At 39.5% G+C, this 22707-nt stretch overlaps 3 protein-coding genes across 5 annotated transcripts in view; 2 read left to right on the forward strand and 1 right to left on the reverse strand.

The window, feature by feature from the left end:
- The window catches only part of LOC145772047 (laccase-like), a 56167-nt gene extending 51829 nt beyond the window's left edge, over positions 1-4338 (forward strand). The window contains exons 13-14 of one of the 2 annotated variants that reach the window (XM_082583866.1): positions 3387-3518; positions 3720-4338. In XM_082583866.1, coding sequence (XP_082439992.1) covers positions 3387-3518; positions 3720-3739 — 152 coding nt within the window. In that variant the 3' untranslated portion in view covers positions 3740-4338. The other variant, XM_082583858.1, reaches the window with a different exon arrangement.
- LOC145772068 (putative monocarboxylate transporter 5) overlaps positions 1-22707 on the reverse strand; it is a 72979-nt gene that overhangs the window by 46326 nt on the left and 3946 nt on the right. The window contains exons 6-7 of one of the 2 annotated variants that reach the window (XR_014289278.1): positions 22530-22646; positions 21812-22163 (exon numbers count right to left, since the gene is read on the reverse strand). Coding sequence is in view for 1 of the 2 variants with exons in the window: in XM_082583886.1 (XP_082440012.1) it covers positions 21958-22163; positions 22530-22646 (323 nt within the window). In the remaining variant the exon portion in view is untranslated. Of the gene's footprint in view, positions 1-21707; positions 22164-22529; positions 22647-22707 lie in introns of those variants that run through there. The other variant, XM_082583886.1, reaches the window with a different exon arrangement.
- LOC145764318 (uncharacterized) lies at positions 13673-16208 on the forward strand. Its single transcript, XM_082575939.1, has 2 exons — positions 13673-14514; positions 15138-16208. The coding sequence occupies exons 1-2, from the start codon at positions 13673-13675 to the stop codon at positions 15226-15228; spliced, it is 933 nt and encodes a 310-aa protein (XP_082432065.1). The 3' UTR covers positions 15229-16208.

The raw sequence follows: 22707 nt of genomic DNA on the forward strand, positions 1-22707 counted from the left end.
TCAAAAATGTCAAAAAACGCCTTCGTTTTATCCAATCCTCACTCGTTTTGCAAAACGTCACCAGCTGCTTAGCCAATCAGATGTGTTATGGTGAGACTTGCTTTCCCAGTGACGTCAATGCGTACATTCGCTAAACTAACTCGTCAGAATGGTCTCTCGTCACGGTACACAGCACAGCATCATAATGGCGAAAAGATTGTTGCTGTTTTTTGATGTCTCCTCGCCATGTACTTTAGCCTACTAGCTTTCATAGTCATGCCTTTGCCCTTTTTACAGCGTTGATATAACGTTACTTCGCCAATGAACGTTCAGGTGCGGATGCAATATTTAGTTCGTTAAGCTTCTATACGCAGGAGGCAAACTTATCCAGCTTTTTGTACAAATTGCTTGCGGTTGTAATGTTTAGGCCTAAGTGTTAGTTTTTGTAGTGTAGGCCTAACTAAATATCTGAGAATGAACATTCATGACGAATTAAATATTTAGACAACTATTATTCCATGTCTAACACTGGATTTTGGTCCTGCAACGTTAAAATTAAGATTGTTCGTGACTTCTAAACATTAAATGGATGTATGATCACGACATAGGCGAAGCACAATTTGACAGATTTTTACTTTTGATTTGTTTTGGAAATGCTCTCAGAGCGCACCAAATTGGAAGTGTTTTTCAAAAATTTCTGGGGGGAGGCCCCCAGACTCCCCGCTGGAAGTGTTGCCTTCGGCAACACGCCTTCGGGCTTCGCTCGACGGTTACGCCCTTCGTGCCTACTACCTTGCTGCAGCATATTTCCAAGTTGCTTTCCCAACGGTTTAAGCCACCGAACGTCACTGCTGCGAACAACATGTCGGTTATATGCATGACATGTCGGTGAAGAGTGTGGCTTCACAGCAACGCTTGATGAGACGGACAGTGAAACCTAGAAGATACACATTAAGTACAACCCGCTGAGACGACACTCCTGCGAAGACAATCAGCGTATAAGCCCCACCTTAACAAGCAAGTTCCTAACAGTGGCTACAAAGATGAACAACAAGGCGCGACGTGAACAAACTGACCTCCGGATGACCAGTGGTCAGACAAGGATTATAACAAGGTACTATGTAAAGGAAGTGTGCTGCGTCGCACGCCTATATGAGGGAAGCGCAGCTCCTAAAGACAACTACAGAGCAGGGAACTGCTAAACGAGGGAGTGATCAACTGAGGAAATGTATGCAGTTTCAAGTGTTATCCAGGACTAAGAAATGGTTGCAGTTTTTACGTCATGCCCAGGACGGAGAGCTACTGTAATTAATTCGATAACTGTATGCAAGAACGGTGACTAGCTAAAGAAAGATGGAATGAATGGATGCAGTTTCACGTCGTGCCCAGGACGGAGAGCCGGTTAAGATAGATCATAGTCTTTCAAGTATGCAGGCGCGACGATGTTCCTACCGGCACGGGAGACGACAGAACTGCAATGACGCTCGCCAACGTCCACAAGCGGGGCCCCGAATCGTTGCGCATATCCGCGTTCTACGGTTGGACCAGTTCCTCATGTAGTCGCTTCGTATAGCTATTATGCTGAGTCAGTCCCTGTACTTGCAGGTTGTCCTGAGGCTGGGCACTTCTTGCCTCGTCGCTCCCCTTGGTTTGTCTGCTGGCGCTGCAGTCCTGGTCTGGTTTAATTAAAACGTTTGTCCTTTTTTTCACCTTCCCCGTTTAGTTAGAGATTCCCATCCTGCTGTCATGACGCTTTGCTCTCGCGCCGCGGTGTGTGGCAGTTCGTGCGACTGCTTCACACGGCCGTTGTTCGGACTGTCCCTCCGTTTCGTAGAGAGAGTGCGCTCTGTGCCCTCTGACATGCTTCGTCACTTTCCACAACTACTTAGGCTTCGTGTACTGGATGTAGACATTAACTGCTTTCGCAGTGTTAACCTGTAACAGCCGTAGCGATTAGATTATCATTGCGTAGCGTTTAGATTGTGTTTGTCATTGTCAATAAATAATTGTAACCTTCCACATTTTTTGTGTTAATTTAGAAATCATCGTGGCCGGATGTCCGCCGCACGAGACCTCTGCTTCAACCAATCGAGAGCCGACCAGCCGCTCCCTGGAAACAGAGGAACTGTTAGCTCTCGCGCCGTGCGGAGGGGATCCGACCCGTCTTGTTGTCCACCGTGTGTCATTTCTGCGTGATGTATTATGCGATGTATTATGTGATGTTGTACTACGCGTTGTGTACCTCTCCTGCTTCATGTCCTCGCTGCAGAGAGCTTCACCAGAAGCCAAACGGCCACCCCGTTTGCCTTCTTGCAGGGGTGTCTGTAGCGCTTGCGGCCCTTTTCGTGTTTGCCTTAGTATAATTGCCATTGTGAAAATTGTACTTGTTAGGAATTTGGAAGGCTAGCTCAAGATTAGGGTGTTTCTTCGGTTTGATTTACATACGTAGTTTTACGTTGTTGCAGCGTTGCGCATTTGACCATTTGACACATGCTGCATTGCTTGAAGCAATAAGCCCCTTTAAAAATCAATCGTTCAGCGTGAAACACAGTTCAGTTTGTGAGTTCTCAGTATAGTTTTTTGTCGGCCAGTTGTGTGGTGCCTTATTTTCTCAGTCAGTTTGCCATGGATTCATTTCTTGGAAATCACGATATTAGTTTAATTATGGCTGTAGTGTAATTTTTATGCTCTGAATTAGTTTAGCTCGTTCTACTTGAATTCAAGGCATTATTTAGCTACAACGTTCCGACGTGGAAGTTCATTCATTTCTTTGCAATAAATTCATACTCGCAAAAGGAGTAAGGTATTATTCTCAAGATCATCCCCGCTACACGCTGGTACCCGTGATGTTGCTGTAGCAGCTACAGCTAGGCATGGGCGGATGTTCAGACCACTCGCCGTCCGCTACATCTGAAATAACTAAATTTATAAAAAAAAAAACAATTTGTGGTGAATGTTTTGTGATAAGTTGCAGAACAGAGCAGTCATTATGCCACACTGGATAAAGTTTTTGAACATCATTTTTGAGTTTTAATTGTTTAAAATTTTTAAAATTTGTTCCGATTAATTGATTGATTTTGGTAATCTTTATCCTCGGACTCAGAATAGTATATAATAGTGTATTGGTTGACAGTATCATGCTCAGGGGCGTTGACAGGGGGGTCTAGGTGGTACTTTTGGACCCGGGCCCGGAATATTTAAGGGGCCCGGATTTTAAAAATTCCCCGCGACTTCAAACATAATCAATAACATAGTCGATGAAGGCCGAAGGGAGCCCGAAAATAAATTGGTACCGGGCCCGAGAAATCCTGTCAACGGCCCTGGTCATGCTGAGTATGAGTGCTTTATAAAAATATGCATAAACTGTTAATAATGCATGAGTTTGGTACAACTTTATTTTTCCTTAGGTGAGGGTTTGTCTGCTCGGAAGTTATCTGGAACAGCTGAACCTGGCAAGTGCTTGCAACCTATCAGCGCAGGGTCTTCCATCAAACCAAGCTTGAAGTTTGCTGTGCTCATGCTACTGCTGCATTTCAACTGTAAGCCCAAACTATTCTAAAATTAGTTTAGGTAATTTGAAGATGCAATAGAACTGTAGAACTAAAACTCAGCGTATGGAAATTTTTTAAAACTTTTTTTTACTTAGACTTGAAACTCAAGAGTTTAGTCAGATGATTTCACAAAAAATATAAGTTTTTCAAAATCCAATCTTGAAATGGCTTTTCATTTTTTTGTTACAGATGCTTTGTATTCCTGGTAAAGAACAAAGTTCAATCCTAACAATGTCAATGTGAAATCGAAGTTAGCAGAGATGTAGTTTTCATGTTAAAAACGCGATGTTTGTTGCTAGATCAAGTAACATTGACACAGATACGTTAAAAACATATTGGCCTTGTGGCACAGCGGTCAAAGCGCTTTGTCACGTTTTGTAAGTATGTTTTCTTCATAATAACCCTACTCTCGCTTCAGCTGCAGGTTTTCTGCTTACGCTACTGTTTGAATATATCTAATTGACTTATATAGTATTTTCCAACGATTTGCACAACTTGTGACAAAACACTTGGCTATAGGGCCCTTCTAATAGTCATGAGATAAATCTAGGAATAAAGAAGTTTAATGGAATTTAATCTAATTAATGTACAGTAGGCTACATGCTGTACCCTACACTGTAATGTAATCAAGTTTCACGGGCTGTATCTGCAATAAGTTAATCAAACTGACAAGCAGACATAATCAATAATTCAATCAAATAATGTTCGGTTGTAGCCTATAATGTACAGTAGGCTATATGGCCTACTTATACTTTTTATTGTAGCTTTATACTAATTGCGTTCGCTGTATCAAAATAAATTGAATCAAGTAATATATTTAGTTTTCACTAAAGCAGATCACAACGTTTGTATAAGTTCCTGAATTTAAGTCTGGCAACACTAGGTGACATTTGTTGTTAGTGATGCAAGCCGAGCCGCGCCGCGCAGCGTACGCGGCCGCTTTTGACTTTTTCGCCGCGCGCCGCGCCGCGTGGAAGGTTGAATTGACAAAGCCGCGCCGCTTGCCGCGTATACATTCAAGAAATTAAACTTTCGTAAACGTAAACTTTTAACTTTTCAAGAAAATCAGTTATGAAACTTCAACTTTAAATTGGAAACACGGATCAGTTTTTTTTTTCCTTTAACGGAAACCCTAAGCTGGAAAGCTATGCAAATGGCTTGCAGTTGACAGGGTTTTTGGGGCTGGCTTGTGAGGGAAGCTGTACGAGTGTGTTTGGTTAATAGCCTAGCTGATAAGCTCTTCTCCCAGTTACCAGGCTATAGGCCTAGCGCAACTACCGCATTAGTCAGGGCCTCTGAGAGAAATTTTCACTAGGGGTACGAAGAGTCATTCCGGGCCCCCCCTCTCACTCCGGGCCCCCTTTGTCTTGGGCAAAAAGTGTGATGTTTGCTTAGACGTATTGCACACCATACAACATTTTACTGCAGAATTGGACATCTGTGCGCAATAATAGTATCAAGCTGCAATAAAACTATTATTTTGTGTTGTGCATACCATGTGATCTGACCCTCGCCAATTTCTGTATCCTGCATTGAATTCATGTGTCAGTTATTGATGGTGCTGTACTGCTGTTGAGAGGTGTCGGTTATTGTACATCTTTAATGTAAAATTTTTAAATTCATTTTTTTATTTCTCTTAGATGTAGCTTATAATTATTTCTGAAGAGGACACTATGTGGTATCGAAAACGTTGGATTTAGTCGTTTTTTCATGTTTTTTTTGTGTGTTTAATGTTAAATCCGTTAACGTTACTGTGTGTTATATGTATCTGGTACAAGCCAAGCTCTCTACCAAGGCTCAAATATAACATTTTCTTAAAACATAATCAAGTTAATCATCTGACCAATCCTAATCTTTCTTCATTAACTTTTGCATTCACCACATGCCCAGCACTAGCAGAGGTGAACGAGAGAAGTCACTTGTTTTGACTCCGGCTCCGTTCCTGCTCCAAAAGTATTCTCCGGCTCCTGCTCTAACTCCGAAATTCATTTTGAAGTGAAATAAGCGTGAAACTACCTCTGTCAAATAGTTTAAAAAAAAACAAAAAACACCCGGGCTTTTTCTCAAACCTGCTTTTGCTACACTATGCCCCTCCCCCCCCCCCCCCAGGACAGGAGAATAACTAACTTTTATGATTTAATTTGAGGTGCTTTTAACAGAACATTTTTGCACGCAAAGCATTAAGTTACCACTTTAGGCCCCTAATTTCCTCGAAAGGCACTCGATTCCCTTTCTGGGCCCTTTTGCTAGATTACGGGCCCCCAGGACTAAAGAATAACAACTTTTATGGTTGAAATCAGTCGTTTAAGATGGTTTTAACCAAACATTTTTGCGCGTAAACTATAAAACCACAATTTCGGGCCCCCCAACAAACACAGGCCTGGGCTATCAAGGTACGCCGTACCCTCCGTACCTCCCTCTCATAGGCCCTGGCATTAGTTACTATAACAGTTAGCCCAGTGAGTTCAGGCTATAAGTTTTACTCTTGATGTCTTGTCTGTCTGTGTAGTGTGTAGTTCATACAGCCACTGACATTAAAATTGCATTATTGTTTACAAAAAGTGTTCAAAAGTCCTGATACTGGATCCAGGAACATTCTATTTGAAAAAGCATGATGTCTTAGAACTTAGATGCATTGCTGAGAAGAGAATATGATCTGGTTAGCCTAGTCAATTAGTGCACAACTGTGCCGGTAGGCAGAGATGTACGTATACGCCGCAAATTCTACGCCGCATACTTGCTGCGTAGACTTTTTGTTTACGCTAACGCTTACGGCCGCATTTTTTTGGATAGTTTGCGCTTGAGGCTACGCCGTAAAGTTTTCGCGTTTTTTTAGCGCATAGCGTCAACGCATACTTTTTTTAATGTATTTTTTTTTCGCTACGACACGCCAATACCTTCAAGCGCTGCAGTTGAAAGAATGTTTTCAATGGGCAAAGACATATTGGAACCAAAACACAGCAAAATGTCAGATGAACACTTTCAGATGCTTGTGTTTCTTCGTGGAAATTCAAAATAAAACTTGTTTGTTTCGAGTGGTTTATACCGTGTGAATGTTTGGCACCTAGCAAACAAAATGAGTTCACGCTAGTGTATGCGCTGACGCTGCCGCCGCCAACTTTTTTTACAAGTTACGTTGACGCATACGGCGTATGGTTTTTCGAACGTTTGCGTTTACGCTGACGGCGTCAATATTTTTTGTATGCGCGTACATCACTGCCGGTAGGTTACCAGTTATATGCCATGGGTGCTTTTTGCCACAATTGACTTTCTAAAAAATAACGCGTTAAAAATGTTTAGAAAATTTTGTAATTTGCGGTGTGCGGTGCGCGGTGCGGTGCAGTGTCAAAGTTCCAGATAAATTGCGGTGCGCGGTGCGATGCGCGGATAGGTGATTCAGTTGCGGTGCGGTGTGCGGATAAAAATTTTGGGTTCGTTATTGCATCTCTATTTGTTGTTGCTTTCAAAGGAAAAAAAGCATTAAAAATAGCCTACCGTAGCAAAAGAAAAACTAAAATTACTTCTTTCCTTCATTGTTGAAAGTTGTAAAGTTTTTAAATAGAATTGATTTTAAACAAAGAGATGTTCTGTCTGCTATCCTGTTTTGCATCGTAGCTGGTGCAATAGTTTCAGAAACGAAAGATGAATGTACAAGTGAATTTACGATTGGCGGTCACGTGCTATCCAACCTCAGCTATGCAGACGACAAAGCTATCATCAACAACTTGAAACAGCAAATACAAGAATTCCTCAATAACCTGTCAAAAAAACGCTGCTAAATTGGGCCTTCAAATAAACGACAACTCACTTAATCTCACTGTATACGGAAAGCAAATAGAACTAGTTTCAGAATTCGCATATCTTGGCCACAAACTATCCTCGACCAACCATGGAAAAGCTCCAGTACAACACTGAATCGATTTAGGCTGGGCAGGTTTGCCCGATAGCTCAGTTGGTCAGCGCGTGACTTTGTGAACGAAGAAGCTTCAAATCAAGCAGCGCTGGTTCGACTTTCGGGATGTGCGCTTGAGCAACGTATTCTCAGGACTGCTCTCCATTCAGCGGCACCTAATGGATGGAATAATTCCTCGGCAACAACACTTCAACAGAGAGAAATAAAACATAGTAACTTTAGCGGGTTTAGCATACTTTATTTCACACAAAATATAACATAATTAAATAAAATAAACTCAAACGTTTTCGACACGTACGTGTGTCCTCATTAGGAATTAAATCTGCAATACATACAGTAAAATGAAAAATCGTAAGATAAATTTGACTATGCACTGTAACTGTAACGACACTCTGGACTGAAAGCACAAACTGAACAAATGATACGAGAATGATTGCGAGTAAATTATGCGGTGGGAAACAGATCACGTGAGGTGTAGACTACAGGCATTGGACAAAAGAATTAGAACACACACAAAAGGAACGATGAGCCACAGGCGAATAACTGCCGGTTGAGAGATGGATTGTTACGTTTGATTCTTAAGGCTTCCATGATCTTAGTCTGAAAATCAGATCTGCCTCGAGAGATGATTTTAAATTGGTCGATCGAGACATTGTCAGTGCACGTTTCAGCGTGCACTGACAGTGCACTGTCAATCCGACCAGTTTGCCTTGGCTTGGTCCCGATGAGTCTGGTTAAGCGGGGCTGACTTTATGTGCAACGTGTAATTCAAATTTCCTAATAAAACAAACGTCAAGCACGTAAGCATGTCTGCTTTATTTTGACTTGTTAGTCTTGCAGGCTAAAAAGATAACTTTATACTATATTGGGCTACAAGTTTTGGAATTTATGTCGCTTCAACCACAAAAGTTTAAAAAAGTCTAGGAAATCTGTCCACAACAACTAAGTTATCTTCATCTTATGATATAACTTAAGTAGGCTATATCATGAGCTTAAGACAGGGGCCGCACACATTGCTTGTTCGGACAGGACTTTGAGCACCCCTGTTCTAAATGGTGCGTATGCGTAGGCCGTTGACAGGATTTATCGGGCCCGGTACCAATTTATTTTCGGGCCCCCTTCAGCGACAAAGTTATGAATATAAAGGTTGTGTACAAACTTTTATTGATGTCGTTTAGGCTAAGCATGGTCATTTAACAAATCTTGCGCAATCTTAAAATTTGTGGAACCGCAAAACTTACTATCTTTATCTAGCGGTTGCTTTATTGAACTTTTATTTGTTACATGGCGGTAAAATATTACTTCCTGATTCCATTGATGTTTCACTGGTCATTCTAGGCTCACCAGAACAGAATTTACAGCACTGCAGACAGTCAGAAAGTTTTTAATTTGATTTCGGAAAACTGTTTGGTCCTAAGGCAAACATTTGCTGATTGCTGCAATCGGAAAAGCGGTTTTGGTCTAATTTTTAGTGCAGAAATAGGGATAGTAATCTTCTTACCTGTGCCATTTCAGCTTTTGAGTTTGAACAAATATTAGACTGTTTATTTTGAAATTCGTCTTTCGGGTAATATTTGTGGTTAGGGAAATCACTATACTGGACTAAATTATTATTTTACTGTTTGTTGGCAGAAGTGGCTATTTTACCACCAGAAAGCTGAAGTGGGCCCAGTACCCAGAAGGAGGCCCGGTACTTTACCATTTGACGGCTGAAAAGGCTGTTTTAACCTTTGATTGTAATTTCTTTAGATCTGATTATATTAAGATCTTGATAATGTTTGAAGTCGCGGGGAATTTATTAAATCCGAGCCACTTAAACATTCCGGGCCCAGGTCAAAAAGTACCACCTAGACCCCCCTGTCAACGCCCCTGTGCCTATGCGTAGTCCGGTGGCGGTGGAATGGCGCAGCGGATGAGGCGCTCGCTTTCCAATCATGCAATCCTGGTTCGAGTCCCGGCTTAAGCTGGTTATTGAAAAATACCACTCACCTCTACCCAGGGTGTAATAAATTGGGTGGGTGTAGTTGCTGAAGGAAAGGCGGTCGAAAGAAAGGAACTGACCAGTGGCCATCCTACTCTCGTTAGTGCCGAAGGCTTAGTTTAATGAGAACCTTATCATCTCATCCCCCGATGCTTGGATCAAGTATGGGAGTCACCTTTTTTATGCGTAGTCCACATAGCAGATGATGGTAACTTTCGATGTTGGGTAGCCTACTACCCTTCTACAAAAAAAAAATCTCCCACTTTGCGAAACAGTGGTTTCATGAAAGTAATAAAACAAATCGCTGTGTTTGTTTTAAAATTGCGCAATCATTGATATAGTTTCTTGTGCGAAACTTCGTTACAAAGGATATGTTGAAGGACTAGTTAGCCTATGCATACAATATTACAATATACAGTATTATATCCTATATTCACTTCTATTGTTCAAAATTCAATGATCAAGTGGAATCGTGGACAGAGGAAAAATCGTGGACAGCGAAGGCTTATGGACAGAGGAAAATATGTTGAATATCGGAATAGTTGTATTTCGTTTCATGGACCCATAAATGCATCTTCTCGGACCCCTTGTAGGTTCATGGACGTCAGGTTAATTAAGAATCCCTGGCATAAACTAAAGTCAAAAACAAAATTTTTAGCTACAAGGGCATTTATTTTGTGAAATTTGGCCTTAAAAAAAAACAAACAAACGAAATCAACCACCACACAAACCGCGACTGGGACAATTTTCCAGACTGGTAAACTTTTTTAAATGTTTAGTTTTGTATTTATTTTACTTTACCTTTTGCGGATTAAGCAGCACAGAGAAACGAGACAGGAGTGTAAGTGCCCTAGAATGAGGAATGATAGCAAATCGAAAACGTTATAACACGCAAAAATAATAAAATTTGTGCTCCCCATTTTATCAAACCATCCACTTGATCGGACCACTTGCTCAATCCGACCAGTTTGCCTTGGCTTGGTCCCGATGAGTCTGGTTAAGCGGGGCTGACTTTATGTGCAACGTGTAATTCAAATTTCCTAATGAAACAAACGTCAAGCACGTAAGCATGTCTGCTTTATTTTGACTTGTTAGTCTTGCAGGCTAAAAAGATAACTTTATACTATATTGGGCTACAAGTTTTGGAATTTATGTCGCTTCAACCACAAAAGTTTAAAAAAGTCTAGGAAATCTGTCCACAACAACTAAGTTATCTTCATCTTATGATATAACTTAAGTAGGCTATATCATGAGCTTAAGACAGGGGCCGCACACATTGCTTGTTCGGACCGGACTTTGAGCACCCCTGTTCTAAATGGTGCGTATGCGTAGTCCGGTGGCGGGGGGATGGCGCAGCGGATGAGGCGCTTGCTTTCCAATCATGCAATCCTGGTTCGACTCCCGGCTTAAGCTGGTTGTTGAAAAACACCACTCACCTCTACCCAGGATGTAACAAATTGAGTGGGCGTAGTTGCTGAAGTAAAGGCGGCCGAGAGAAAGGAACTGGCCACCCTACTCTCGTTAGTGCCGATGGCTTAGTATAATGAGAACCTTATCTTCTCATCCCCCGATGCTTGGATTCAAGTATGGGACTCACCTTTTTTTATGCGTAGTTCGAGTGCAGATGATGGTAACTTTCGATGTAGGGTAGCCTACTACCCTTCTACGAAAAAGAAATCTCCCACTTTGCGAAACAGTGGTTTCATGAAAGTAATAAAACAAATCGCTGTGTTTGTTTTAAAATTGCGCAATCATTGATATAGTTTCTTGTGCGAGATTTCATTACAAAAGGTATGTTGAAGGATTAGTTAGCCTATGCATACAATATACAGTATTATATCCTTTTCACTTCCATTGTTCAAAATTCCCAACAGTTAATGTCATATATTGCTGACAATCCAGCAGTCACCACTGTGCGATAGGTGTAGCGGTAAATTTTCTTTCAAAATTTAACATTTTGATTTTTCTTAAAGCACTTAGTTATTAAACGTTGCACGGCTTTTTATCGCTACACAAACGCAAGAACAACGCTTGACAAAACGGAGGGTCGCAAAAGTGCAGAAAATGATTCCACTCTTCTCACAAGTAACATCTTAAAAAACTCGTGGTGCAAATTTTAAATATGGTGCAAAACAATAAACTTTCCAATTTTAAACTTATTAACTTTTGGTTTAATACCGCACTGTTTACAATGATATGGAGCAAAGTTGGATCAATGTAATTAATTACACAGTTTTATGCAATGGTAATTGAGACTTTTTGCTGTAGCGTAATTGTAATTTAAAAACAAATTGGTCCATATTACAATTACATTTGCTAAGTTGCACGAATGATATCGGTACATCTTTTGAGCAGCTAGTTGGGGTTTAAAAGGGATTTCTACATAGAAATCTAGTTTTTATCAAAGGTAATTCTATCCTTGTCTTTGATAAAAACAAACTGGAACAAAGCATCGAAGAACATGAATATTAAAACATTTAATTTTTTTATTGAAACGTATAATTAAGTACATTTGGAAGTAATTGTAATTTCTTAATTTTAGAACAATGTAATTGTAATGTAACTAAAACTCTGATGGTGTAATTGTAATGCAATTGAACTGAAAACTATGTAATTAATCTAACTCTGCTATAAAGTTCACCTGTTGGTTTAAATGCTGATGAGTCTATTTCGGTACCTTTGCGTTGACACAATGTTGTAATTGATATTATAAATTAGAGCGTGACTTCGTGAGTGAAGAAGCTTCAAGATCAAACGGCGCTAGTTCGACTCTCGAGGTGTGCGCTTGAGCAACATATTCTAAGGACTGCTCTCCATTCAGCGGCACCTAATGGATGGAATAGTTCCCCGGCAAGAACACTTCAACAATCGGAAATTTCACTCTGCCAATATGGGCAAATGGCACTGTGTCAAAAGCCTCTACAAGTATGCGAATCTACCAGGAATGACCTATCAAGGCTTTGTCAGTCCGAGGATAAAGATTCAAAACCAACCAACCATATCATTTAATTTCAATTCATTTATTCAAGAGTTAAGCAACATGAAAGAGAACTTCTTATCGTCGTTTTTTTTGCTAGCACAAAAACTATTTTGCAATTAGTAACATACCATCTGTGCCCCCTCCCCCCAATAACATGTTGTGAAGCCTCTAATCGTCCATAAACTCTAGGTTGTAAACCTACGTAATTTAATTTAAATTAAGGCAACATGTGAAACTTAAATATTTAATTAGTTTAAGTTTCTTTGTTCTGATCAATCAGCAACCAATTTAAGCAAATAGAAAGCAAACAACCTTTGTTACATCTCTGATGTCATCATAATTCAATGCTTGCACTGTGTTTCAATACGCTATGTATCATAAATATTACGCAATAGCAAACACTCCAATAAACACACAGCCATGAGGTCAAGTTTCTCTTTCCAGTTCAACAAATTGTTTCGTAAATGAGCCAACATCTACACAGACTTGTCGAGGCTAACTTCGAAAAAAGTCATGGATTGATTTTATTGCACTGTTTGCCTATAGCAAAAAAACTAATGCTTTTCATAAAATGATTTAATCGTTTAATGAAAACCAGAAAAAGACTTATAGACAGTGAAAAAGTCAAAGCAGTGAGTTATTGAACTCCACTTTCCTGTACAATGGAACTCGGCAAAACCACTTAACAAACTATTGGCGAGTGGCGAGTGCACACATTTTTTAAGAACTTATAATGTGATTGCTCAAATCAAAAAAGCAGAGTGTACCATGTAAGTAGCCCAAATAATTGAGTTGGGTAGGTTTTTACAAGGTTCAGCGATTGAACTAAATTGGCTAGCTGCGGTACTTTGTAAAACATTGACTATAGTCTCAATTTAAAAATGTATAAAGATTTATATAAAACGTCATGCTGAGGCGAAAAAGGGTCGTAACCCTAGACCACATACAACTTGTACCTACACCGCTGATCCTTTGTCACAAATTTTTTTGTTTTATTGTTCAATTGACACTTGATCAACATAAAACATAGCTATTTCTGAGTAGACTATCATTTTCAAATTCACAACAAAAGAGTGATGTAACTGCGTAGACAGAAGAGCTTAATTAAAGTTCTCTCGGCTCCAAATTTAAAAGATGCACGTTACAATTTTAATGTTTTGCTTGAAAAGATACGCGAGGTTGTTTTCACACTTTCAAAGGAAAGGCTACAAAAGTTAGCTCTTTATGTTGTTAGTTGTTGAACCATAGATCTAATTCTAGGCAAAGCCATGTTTACCATCGACAAAGTAATAAAACTGCTAAGGGAAGCCGTTCGTTTTCAACCTCGACCAGTGAGTTGTGTTACGGAAGCAAATGACTTTTGCAGCGGACCATTGTTTGATAAGATTCAGAGAAAATGGAAACCGAAATTGCCGACAGGAATCGATGCATTCACATTCTTTTCTTGTGAGGTTGACAATTTGACTGGAAACGAGATTCTACGTTTAATGATTGATATCTTCAACGATGAGAAGTTGAGGAAAACAGGAAACAGTGTTTTGTTTTCGTCCAACAATGAGCATTTTTTCGCTGTGATGATGATTGATGACAATTACCTTATATCTACTGGGCCGAGACCTTCTAAATCTGAAGACCGTGGAATTTTTTCGTTTGTTTTTGATGACTCTTATATTCCTCACAGAGAGCGAAATCACATCCCTGTTGACATGACCGTGATGAAACAACGGCGTGAAGAAACAATAAAGGGTTTGGACTCTTTTCTTCATGATAACATTAACAGAACAGAGGAGCCTTTCAAGTGCGTGTATATGGGAATGACAATGGATATAGCTTTTACAGAAATTAAACTAAAAGATGGTAACCATGAAGAAGTTATACGCGATGTTCCAGTTGCAGCTTGCATCAAATTAGCTGCAGATTCAGACCAAATTGGAAAGCTTCAAAAAGTGTTTGGAGAGCATGCCCTGGATGTGCCAGATTGGATAGAAAGTTTTAAAAGACAAACCATGATAGAAGAAAACAGAATGCCAACATCTGAAGAAAAAGACCGCCATATATCTGATGCAAAATTGCAACGCAGAATGAAAGCTGCAGAAGACATTATCAGAAAGTAGGTTATTATACAGAACAAAATTCTAGCTTCCGTTGTCACAAATAGTCGCTTTAAACTATCTTGAATTAAACTTATAGGCCTATGAAGTGGCATAAAGTCAGAAGCATAATTATATTCTTACATGTCTAGCATGTTATCTTATTTATTGAACCAAAGTTTGTTATGTGTCATTTTTGGCCACTTAGCTCAGAAAAACACAAAATTGAAAGAAAGAAACAATTTCGAGGTTAAGAAATTTAAAATATGAAGAAAAAAGCTTTTGCTTACTTTTTAGTAGTTAACATTGTTTAGCTCTAAAATAAATAAAACGCTTATCTGAATAGCTGCTCTCCATGTGGAATGTCCAGTTTTTACCATTTTCATTTCTACCGAAGAGCAAGCACGCTAACCATAATTGAGCAATCACTTTAAAGTGATTTTTCGTAAATAAAATCTCTTCTTCTCCATGACGATTTTTTGTGTAACTACGTCACTATATAAAACATTATTTTGTGTCCCCTCTGTATCATTAACAGACAAGAAGCTAATACAAATTAATCTACAAACTTTGCATTCAAAATTCATAGGCTATAAGTCTACATATAGGTTGAAAATGTTTTACTAACTCGATTTCTTTCCAGCGCAATCAAACCGACGGAGATGAATCTTTTTCTAAAAGAAGACGTGGACGAGAAGGTGATAGAAATAAGACAACTCTTTTCAATTCAATGAAAATGCAAGACAAAAGACGATGGCCTACACATTTGCCAAACATAATTTTAGAAAAGGATAGGGTAGCAGCTCTTGTTAGCCTGTGTAACAATAGCCTTAGCCTAGATTAGATTAACCTAGTCTAGATTGTAAAACTATTGCTTAGCTGTTGTGCGACTAGCCTACTATAGTTTGTGTTGGTCAAATTCTAATTTATGGTAAAATTTTGTCCAGCAGAGACTTCGTTGCCGTTGTGTAGTGCAGTGGTTGATTGGTTTTGAATCTTTATCCTCGGACTGACAAAGCCTTGATTGGTTATTCCTGGTAGTTTCGCGTACTTGTAGAGGCTTTTGACGCAGGGCCGGTTACCGAGCTTGACAGAGATAAGTTTTCCGATTGTTGAAGTATTGTTGCCGGGGAATTGTTCCATTCACTAGGTGCCGCTGAATGGAGAGCAGTCCTTAACGTGCATTGCTCAAGCGCACACCCCGAGAGTCGAACTTGCGCCGCGTGATCTTGAGCCGAGCGCGTAACCACTGAGCTAACGGGGCGGACTTTTCTGGCGGACTTTTCTCAACCTTTTTTGAGTCATGGCCCCCCAGACTCTGGCTCTAAAAGACCGTGGCCCCCTTGAGTGAAATAAAAATGTATTTGTTTACTAAAAAGTCTCACTTTACCACACAGTCTTACTTTAACACTCAGTCTACCATTACAACTAAATCCAATTAACTAAAACTGCCGTACACGTTTTTTATTTACAAAATGAAAACATCACAAAGCCACGCCAATGCTTTCTTTTTGGTAATAGACTACGCCAATAAATCAAGCGTATCCTTGATTGTTACGTTACAATCACAAAAGTTGATGGAACATGCAGTGCGACAGAACATACGATGAAAAAACATGCTCTTAGCTAGCTTTACGATACTAACACCTACATGAGTGCTTTTTGTGTCACAATTCTACGTTTCTGCTAATTAATACATGTTATAATTCATTGATGAAGCCTTTTATCGTGGCCCCCTGAGAACGCTCTGTGGCCCCCTTGGGGGCCGAGGGCCACGGTTGAGAACCCCTGGTGTAGTGACTGTAGTTTATTTGTGGATAGCATAAACTTGCTAGTCAGCAAGTGCTAGTGGAATCTGTTTCTGAAACACACTATTTTTTTCAACCTCTTTACCAAAATTACACTATTTTTTTTTCTGAAACATCGGTTCATAAACTATCATACACATTTCAAGCACGTTTGAGCTCTTAACCGTGTGTTCCTAATGTTGAGTTTGACTTTTCTTGTTGTCTTTTGATCAGTGACCTCTGGTTGTTGTGACGAAGTGTCAAAGATGTTTAAAACGAAATCTTCTTTTCCTTTCTAAACAAGGTTTTGTGATGAACTTCGTTTGGTTTCAAAATTCAAGCAATTTCAGTTTCGTTATGATTTTCTTATTGGCTGGGTGCGACACCGCTCCAGTGCGACACCGCACGGCGTCTGTGCGACACCGCTCCAGAGCACGTTGTGTCGCGACAAACACACGATGGATGGATTGATTGAATCTTTATCCTCGGACTGGGAAATCTTCTTTGAGAGCTTAGTCCTGGCTATTTCGCATACATGTAGAGGCTTTGAAACACTGATGCAGAGCCGGTCACCTAGACTGACAAAGGGAAGTTTCCGATTGTTGAAGTCTTGTTGGCGGGAATTACTCCATTCACTAGATGCCGTTGAATGAAGAGCAGTCCTTAGAATGCGTTGCAATAGCGCATACCCCGAGAATCGAACTAGCGCCACTTGATCTTGAAGCTTCTTCGTTACAAAATCACGCGCTAATCGAGCTATCGGGGCGGCATGTCAAAATAATAATTGAGATCAGCTGACTCGATTGCGTGCTCCTCAATCACATGACTCGATTGCATGTAGCCTATCATAGGACGAGAAAATATATTCCTTTCGGTGATTTTTTATCTTTTTTTTGTAATCATGCTCATCCTGGTTTCATGTTTCAGCACACCAACAAATCGAAAAGTGCGTATGCTATGCGCCTGCACTCTGCTATAGTCCATGTTATTCCGAGCTATTGTAAGGTATTTGTCTAGTTTTTCAGACTTAAAACCAAACAATGGCAAAACTAGCTTTGGCTATGTTGTTGGAGCAAATTCCACCGCAAGCTAACTGCTGTGTTCAACCTGTGGCGCCAAATTGTGCAGTTTTCAGTAACCCTAAACATGTGCTTGTCCAAGCAAAAGCATGTGTTTTTTTAGGCCAGGGGTGTCCATTGTCCAACACGCTAACGTGCCAATGTTTGTCTTATAACTTATTTCCTTGCCAACGTTTGGCAAGCTAAATTATGTTTAACTTATGCTTCCTAATATTAACAAGGTGTTTTCTACCGAAAACTTATTTACATATTTTTCTACGGAACACTTGTTACATACAAAAAAAAATTGATTAATCATGCAAATCATTTACAATGACCAAAGCTGATAATGGTGTCCCTTCCCTTTGGATCCGCAGCTACTATCACATAACCCTCGGTGGTTATGTTCAGGGCCGTTGAGAGCCAACTAATATCTGTTTTTAAGTATAACCGACTATAAGAGACCTATATAGTAGCCTATATAGGATATACAGGAAGAAAGTCAAAGAAGCTTTCATACTGTCACGTACACAAAAACTTCTAGAAGCAGATTTCACAACAAAAGTTTGCGTAACTAAAGATTACTATCAGTCAGTAATCGTGGAAACACCACAACAGCAGTGGCGTACGCAGGGGGGGGGGGGGCATTGGGCCAAGGTCCCCCCCCCCCTTAAAAATGGTTTGGTAGTTAACAACGTAGATTAAGGCATTTAATATGTTTTGCATTGCTCTGTCAAAGCAATCACTGTAACAATGTTGTTTTATAGAATAAGCCAATACGAAATACATGGCCCAATCCACCTACCCCACCCCAGGTATGCCAATGTAGGGGAAAGTGGTGTAACGTAGACCAGTGTGTAATTTGGACCAGTCCCCTAACTCAAAAAATAAAAATCGTTTTGTCAGTATTTTTGAACAGCTTGAAAGAAAAAATAATAATAGCCCAGATGTGAAAAACTCAGCTCATTAGGTTTAGAAACGTGGACGGGAGATTGGAATTTGTGGTTTTGGGTATGCTGATGTTATTTTGGGGAGTTGATTGCTAAGCGCTGAGACGTTATTGGCATGACGTTTGAGTCTGATATGATGTTGGTATTATCTTTAACCTATGAGGAGATGTTGTGCTCAATTACAAGACTTGTAACCAAGTGTGGAAGTCATAGTTGGTAATTTTTAACAGTGCATGACAGTGTGTAATTTGGACCAGTCATCTCACCTATGCAGCATCGCGTCAGTTCAAAATTCCCAAAGCTGTAGTGTTAAAACATGTCCATAACAGGCTACCAATAAATATGCTACACAAGCGTCAAAAACCATTGGTCGACAACTTGATCTTCCCGAAAATATTGAAGATCAACTGGTCAAACATGTTTTGGAAATGGAGTGAAGGTTTTATGGTTTAGGGGCCATAGATTTAAGAAAGCTTGCATATGACATTGCGTCTGCCAATAATATCAATACCCGCTTCAACAGTGAAAAGGGTCTGGCTGAAAAAGATTGGCTTAAGGGATTCTTGAACCGTCATCCATAAATTTCATTTCGAAGACCTCAAGCAACTTCAGTTGAAATTACATACTCCAATGGTCCAAAATACACACCCCAATGGTCCAAAATACACACCATATGTGTAATTTGGACCATTTTTGAACATTTTTTATTGCTTAATTATTCTGTATTTTTTTATTGTATGTGATTTATATTTTCTACACTGGTTTGCAAGTACCTAGACTGTATCTGGGTGAAAAATAATACACATTGACCGGAAGTTAGCTGAGTTGTGCTTATTTTTCTTTAAGGGGTTCAAAATACACACCTTTCCCCGCATAGTGTTCTGTAAGCCTATTATAGTGATTAGTGAGAGAGAAATGGATAAAGTCTAAACTAAAACCATACTGGGATATCATGAAGACGTCTGGGATATCAATGGCCAGTGGCGTAGCCAAGGGGGGGGGGGGGGGGGGTTGGGGGTTACAACCTCACTTTGGCACGCGTGTGACGTCACGATATTGAGAATGATGCTTTCAGTCTCTTTATGCTTGGGAATGATGCTTTCAGTCTAAAAAAAACTCGTCTAATTTTAAACAAAACTGCATTAAAAGAGCGAGTTTTGCCAATACCAAACATTCAAACATCTCAGCCAGGAATTAACAACAAGAAAACATAGAGACTTAGCTTTATTTCCGAAAAATGCCGAAGAAAACATGATCATATCCTTTTGCTATGCCACCTGACAGCACCATTTTACAGGAATATTCATACCCACATTTTTGTTGAAAATGCTCTCAGAATGCACCAAATTCAAACTAATCTTTCAAAATTTTCTGGGGAAGGCCCCCCAGACCCCCCGCCGCTGGGTGTCGTCTAAAGCGAAAACGCCGTCGGGCTTCGCCGGCCGTCAAACCCCCCCCCCCTTTCAAAATTCCTGGCTACGTTACTCTCAATGCCCCCCCCCCCCCCCCCTTGAGAAAATTCTGCGTACGCCACTGCACAACAGTATTACACAATAAAATAGTTCACCTATTCAAAAACAAAAATGTAACCTACCGCGGGACGCGAAATTTTTTTCCCACGAATTTTCTGTCTCATGTGCATATTTCTGTAAGTGTAGCCAATACTGGTTACCGCGCACGGTAACTGTTTTTACCGATTCATTTTTTCGCGCTGTTTTCAAAGTCAGCAGCCAATTTTCGCCCCCCAGGTCCAAATCTAAACATTGAATTTGAAATAAACGTAGCCTGGAGCATGGCCACCTAAAGATACGGCCTGATTTGTCACATTTTGCAGAAATTTCCAGGTTTTGCTAACTTTTGGCGAATGTTTAAATAAGTTTTTCTAAAAATTATATTCTTACGCTTTCTTTACTGTTTTCCCCAGATGACACAATAGGTTTTAACATCCTCAGATGTTGAAAAACAAAGAAGATTTGATTTTGAAGATTTTAGTCAGACTGTTAATTTTTCTATAACAATCTGATTCAGCGTTTTTCAACTTACTTTTTCTCATTTGCTACTGCTTCCCCAAGGCAACAATAAGCTTTTATATCATTAGGAGACAGCAAAAAGTAAAAATATCTTAGAAAGTATCAGTCAAACACTAGCAGTAGCTGTAATCAAAATCTGCAAAATGTGACAAATCAGGCCGCATCTCCAGTTGGCCATGCCTGGAGACACACCTAGTCTAGTCAAGTTTAAAAAAGTTGAGAAAAGAAATTGATTCTGGTCACTCTAAAAGTAAGATTTTCCGAATTGATTAAGAATTAAACCTAACCCTAAGAATTAACCCTAACCCTACTTTTTTTAAAAGCTTTTGTGCGCGGCAAAAATTAATTTAAAAAAATGACTTTGATGGGCGTCGAACCGTTGTCCTCACGAACATAAGGCACAAGATGAAACCACTGAACTAAACACGCCAACGAAAAACGTTTGCATTCACACGGTATTAATACTAAGTCTATGTGTAGTAACAGAAAGTTCGAGGGAAAAAAGTTCGCCCGCGGGGATACGCATATTGATTGTGACACTGTCCAACAGATAGTTTTTACCTGTTCCAGCCTCCTTGATAAAGTCAGTCGTGCTGATTGACGAAACTTCGGAAATAAAGCTGTTAGCATTGTCAACGTTTAGCGATAGCCTAATTTGCAATTGCTAGTGTAGAGAACCGGAAGATCGCAAGAGAATAATTTATATCCACTCGTAAAATCTACCGTAAGTAGGCTACTGTTTGTCACAATCAATAAGTAGCCCACACGGTATGCTACATCATGTGTCTTGACCAGAACAATGAATTCCTATGACGTAACATTATCGTACTTTCTCGAAGTTACTGGTCAAAACAAACCAGCTGTAAATAGTGGCGTAATTTGCGTAATTGATTATGGAGATGATTGTTGAGCTTGAGAATTGAATTGAAGTTGAAATTGTTGAATACGAATAGATGAGAGTTGGTGCCATTAGAAGGTATGATCGAGATTAGAGTTGTATGAGAAGCTGTGAGTGAAGTAACCTACGTTGAAGTCGATTATAAGTTACAGATGTTGGAATCTATTGCTGTTCACAGTTATTTTGATTATTTGTTGGAAGTGCTGAACCATTCGTTAAAGTCTTTCAAGAATTTTCATTTATCATCTCACAAGTAGAACTATTCGACCATTTACGAGTATTTGACTGTTTTACGTTGATATCCGAATAAACTACGTCATTAATCTTTTTCAAGTCTCTTTCCTGGCAAGAGATAGAAATAATCGTGACACTGTTACAACGGTTGCTTCAAGTTTAAAGTACGGTAGCTGATACTTTGTATCAGTTGATGGAGCATATACTTCATAATCGTACATTTTTCTCATTCCTCTACAAACAATGCAGAAATATCTGAACAAAAGATTCTATTAATTTTTATGCGAAAAGCGTTGCTAAAACACCAGACACAGTTCAAAAAATGAAACAAGTTATTTTATCTAGATCTTGTAGGCCTACTAAAACTTCTTTGCTTAATCACAGCAAAAAAGTTTGAAGATAAAAGCTAAACGCCCGAGCAAAACTCTTTGTCCTACACTTCCCACAGCCACTTACAACAAGGCATTAAATTTATCAACGCATCTGACTGCAATATTTTTCCACAATCAAACCATATCAGCTATTTCTTGCATGAGAATTTGTTGGTTTTCGTCTCCGTTTCTATCACGAGCAGCTTCTTCCTTTCGCTTCTTCTTTTTCATGTAAGTAGAAGCCGGGATTTCAAGCCACAAAACCAGAGATGCGATTAAGAAACAAAATGAAGAAAGGATAAAGCTACTTCGATAGGACTGAGTCGCGTCAAACATTGCACCTGGAAATAGGAAAACCATTTTTTTGTGAAAACCCATAGCTATGTAAACCGTACAATATCTACAAACAACAATTCCAATATCAGTGAAAACTACGTATTGAGCTTCTTGAATGTGAATCGCAACTCTTCTGCTAATCTGACAAACTTCTTTTAAATGATTAAAGCCACTAAAAAGAAGCACACCATTTTTATGTATCATAGTTTTGTTAGTATTTGTGCTGGAAATTGATATATTGTACTTAATTACTTAAATTTTTATGGTTATTTTTATTAATACACCCCAACTTTCCATAAATCGTGCTCTTACGATCATCGTGGTAGTGTCTAAATTTGCAAACAAAATAAAGAAGTTTGTATAACTCCTACCTGCTACTGGTGGTCCCACAAGTTGGCCACACACACCACTAAAAAACAAACAAAAGCCATAGGCACTACGCAAGAGACCAACTCCCAAGGTGTCAACTGTTACTGGCAAAATGTTGCCTGTAAACATGAACAGAAAAAATGAGACGTTAAAATAGTGTATTTTCTAATGCTGAAAAAT

The sequence above is a fragment of the Aplidium turbinatum genome, chromosome 1, assembly GCF_918807975.1.
Source record: "Aplidium turbinatum chromosome 1, kaAplTurb1.1, whole genome shotgun sequence".
NCBI lineage: Eukaryota > Metazoa > Chordata > Ascidiacea > Aplousobranchia > Polyclinidae > Aplidium > Aplidium turbinatum.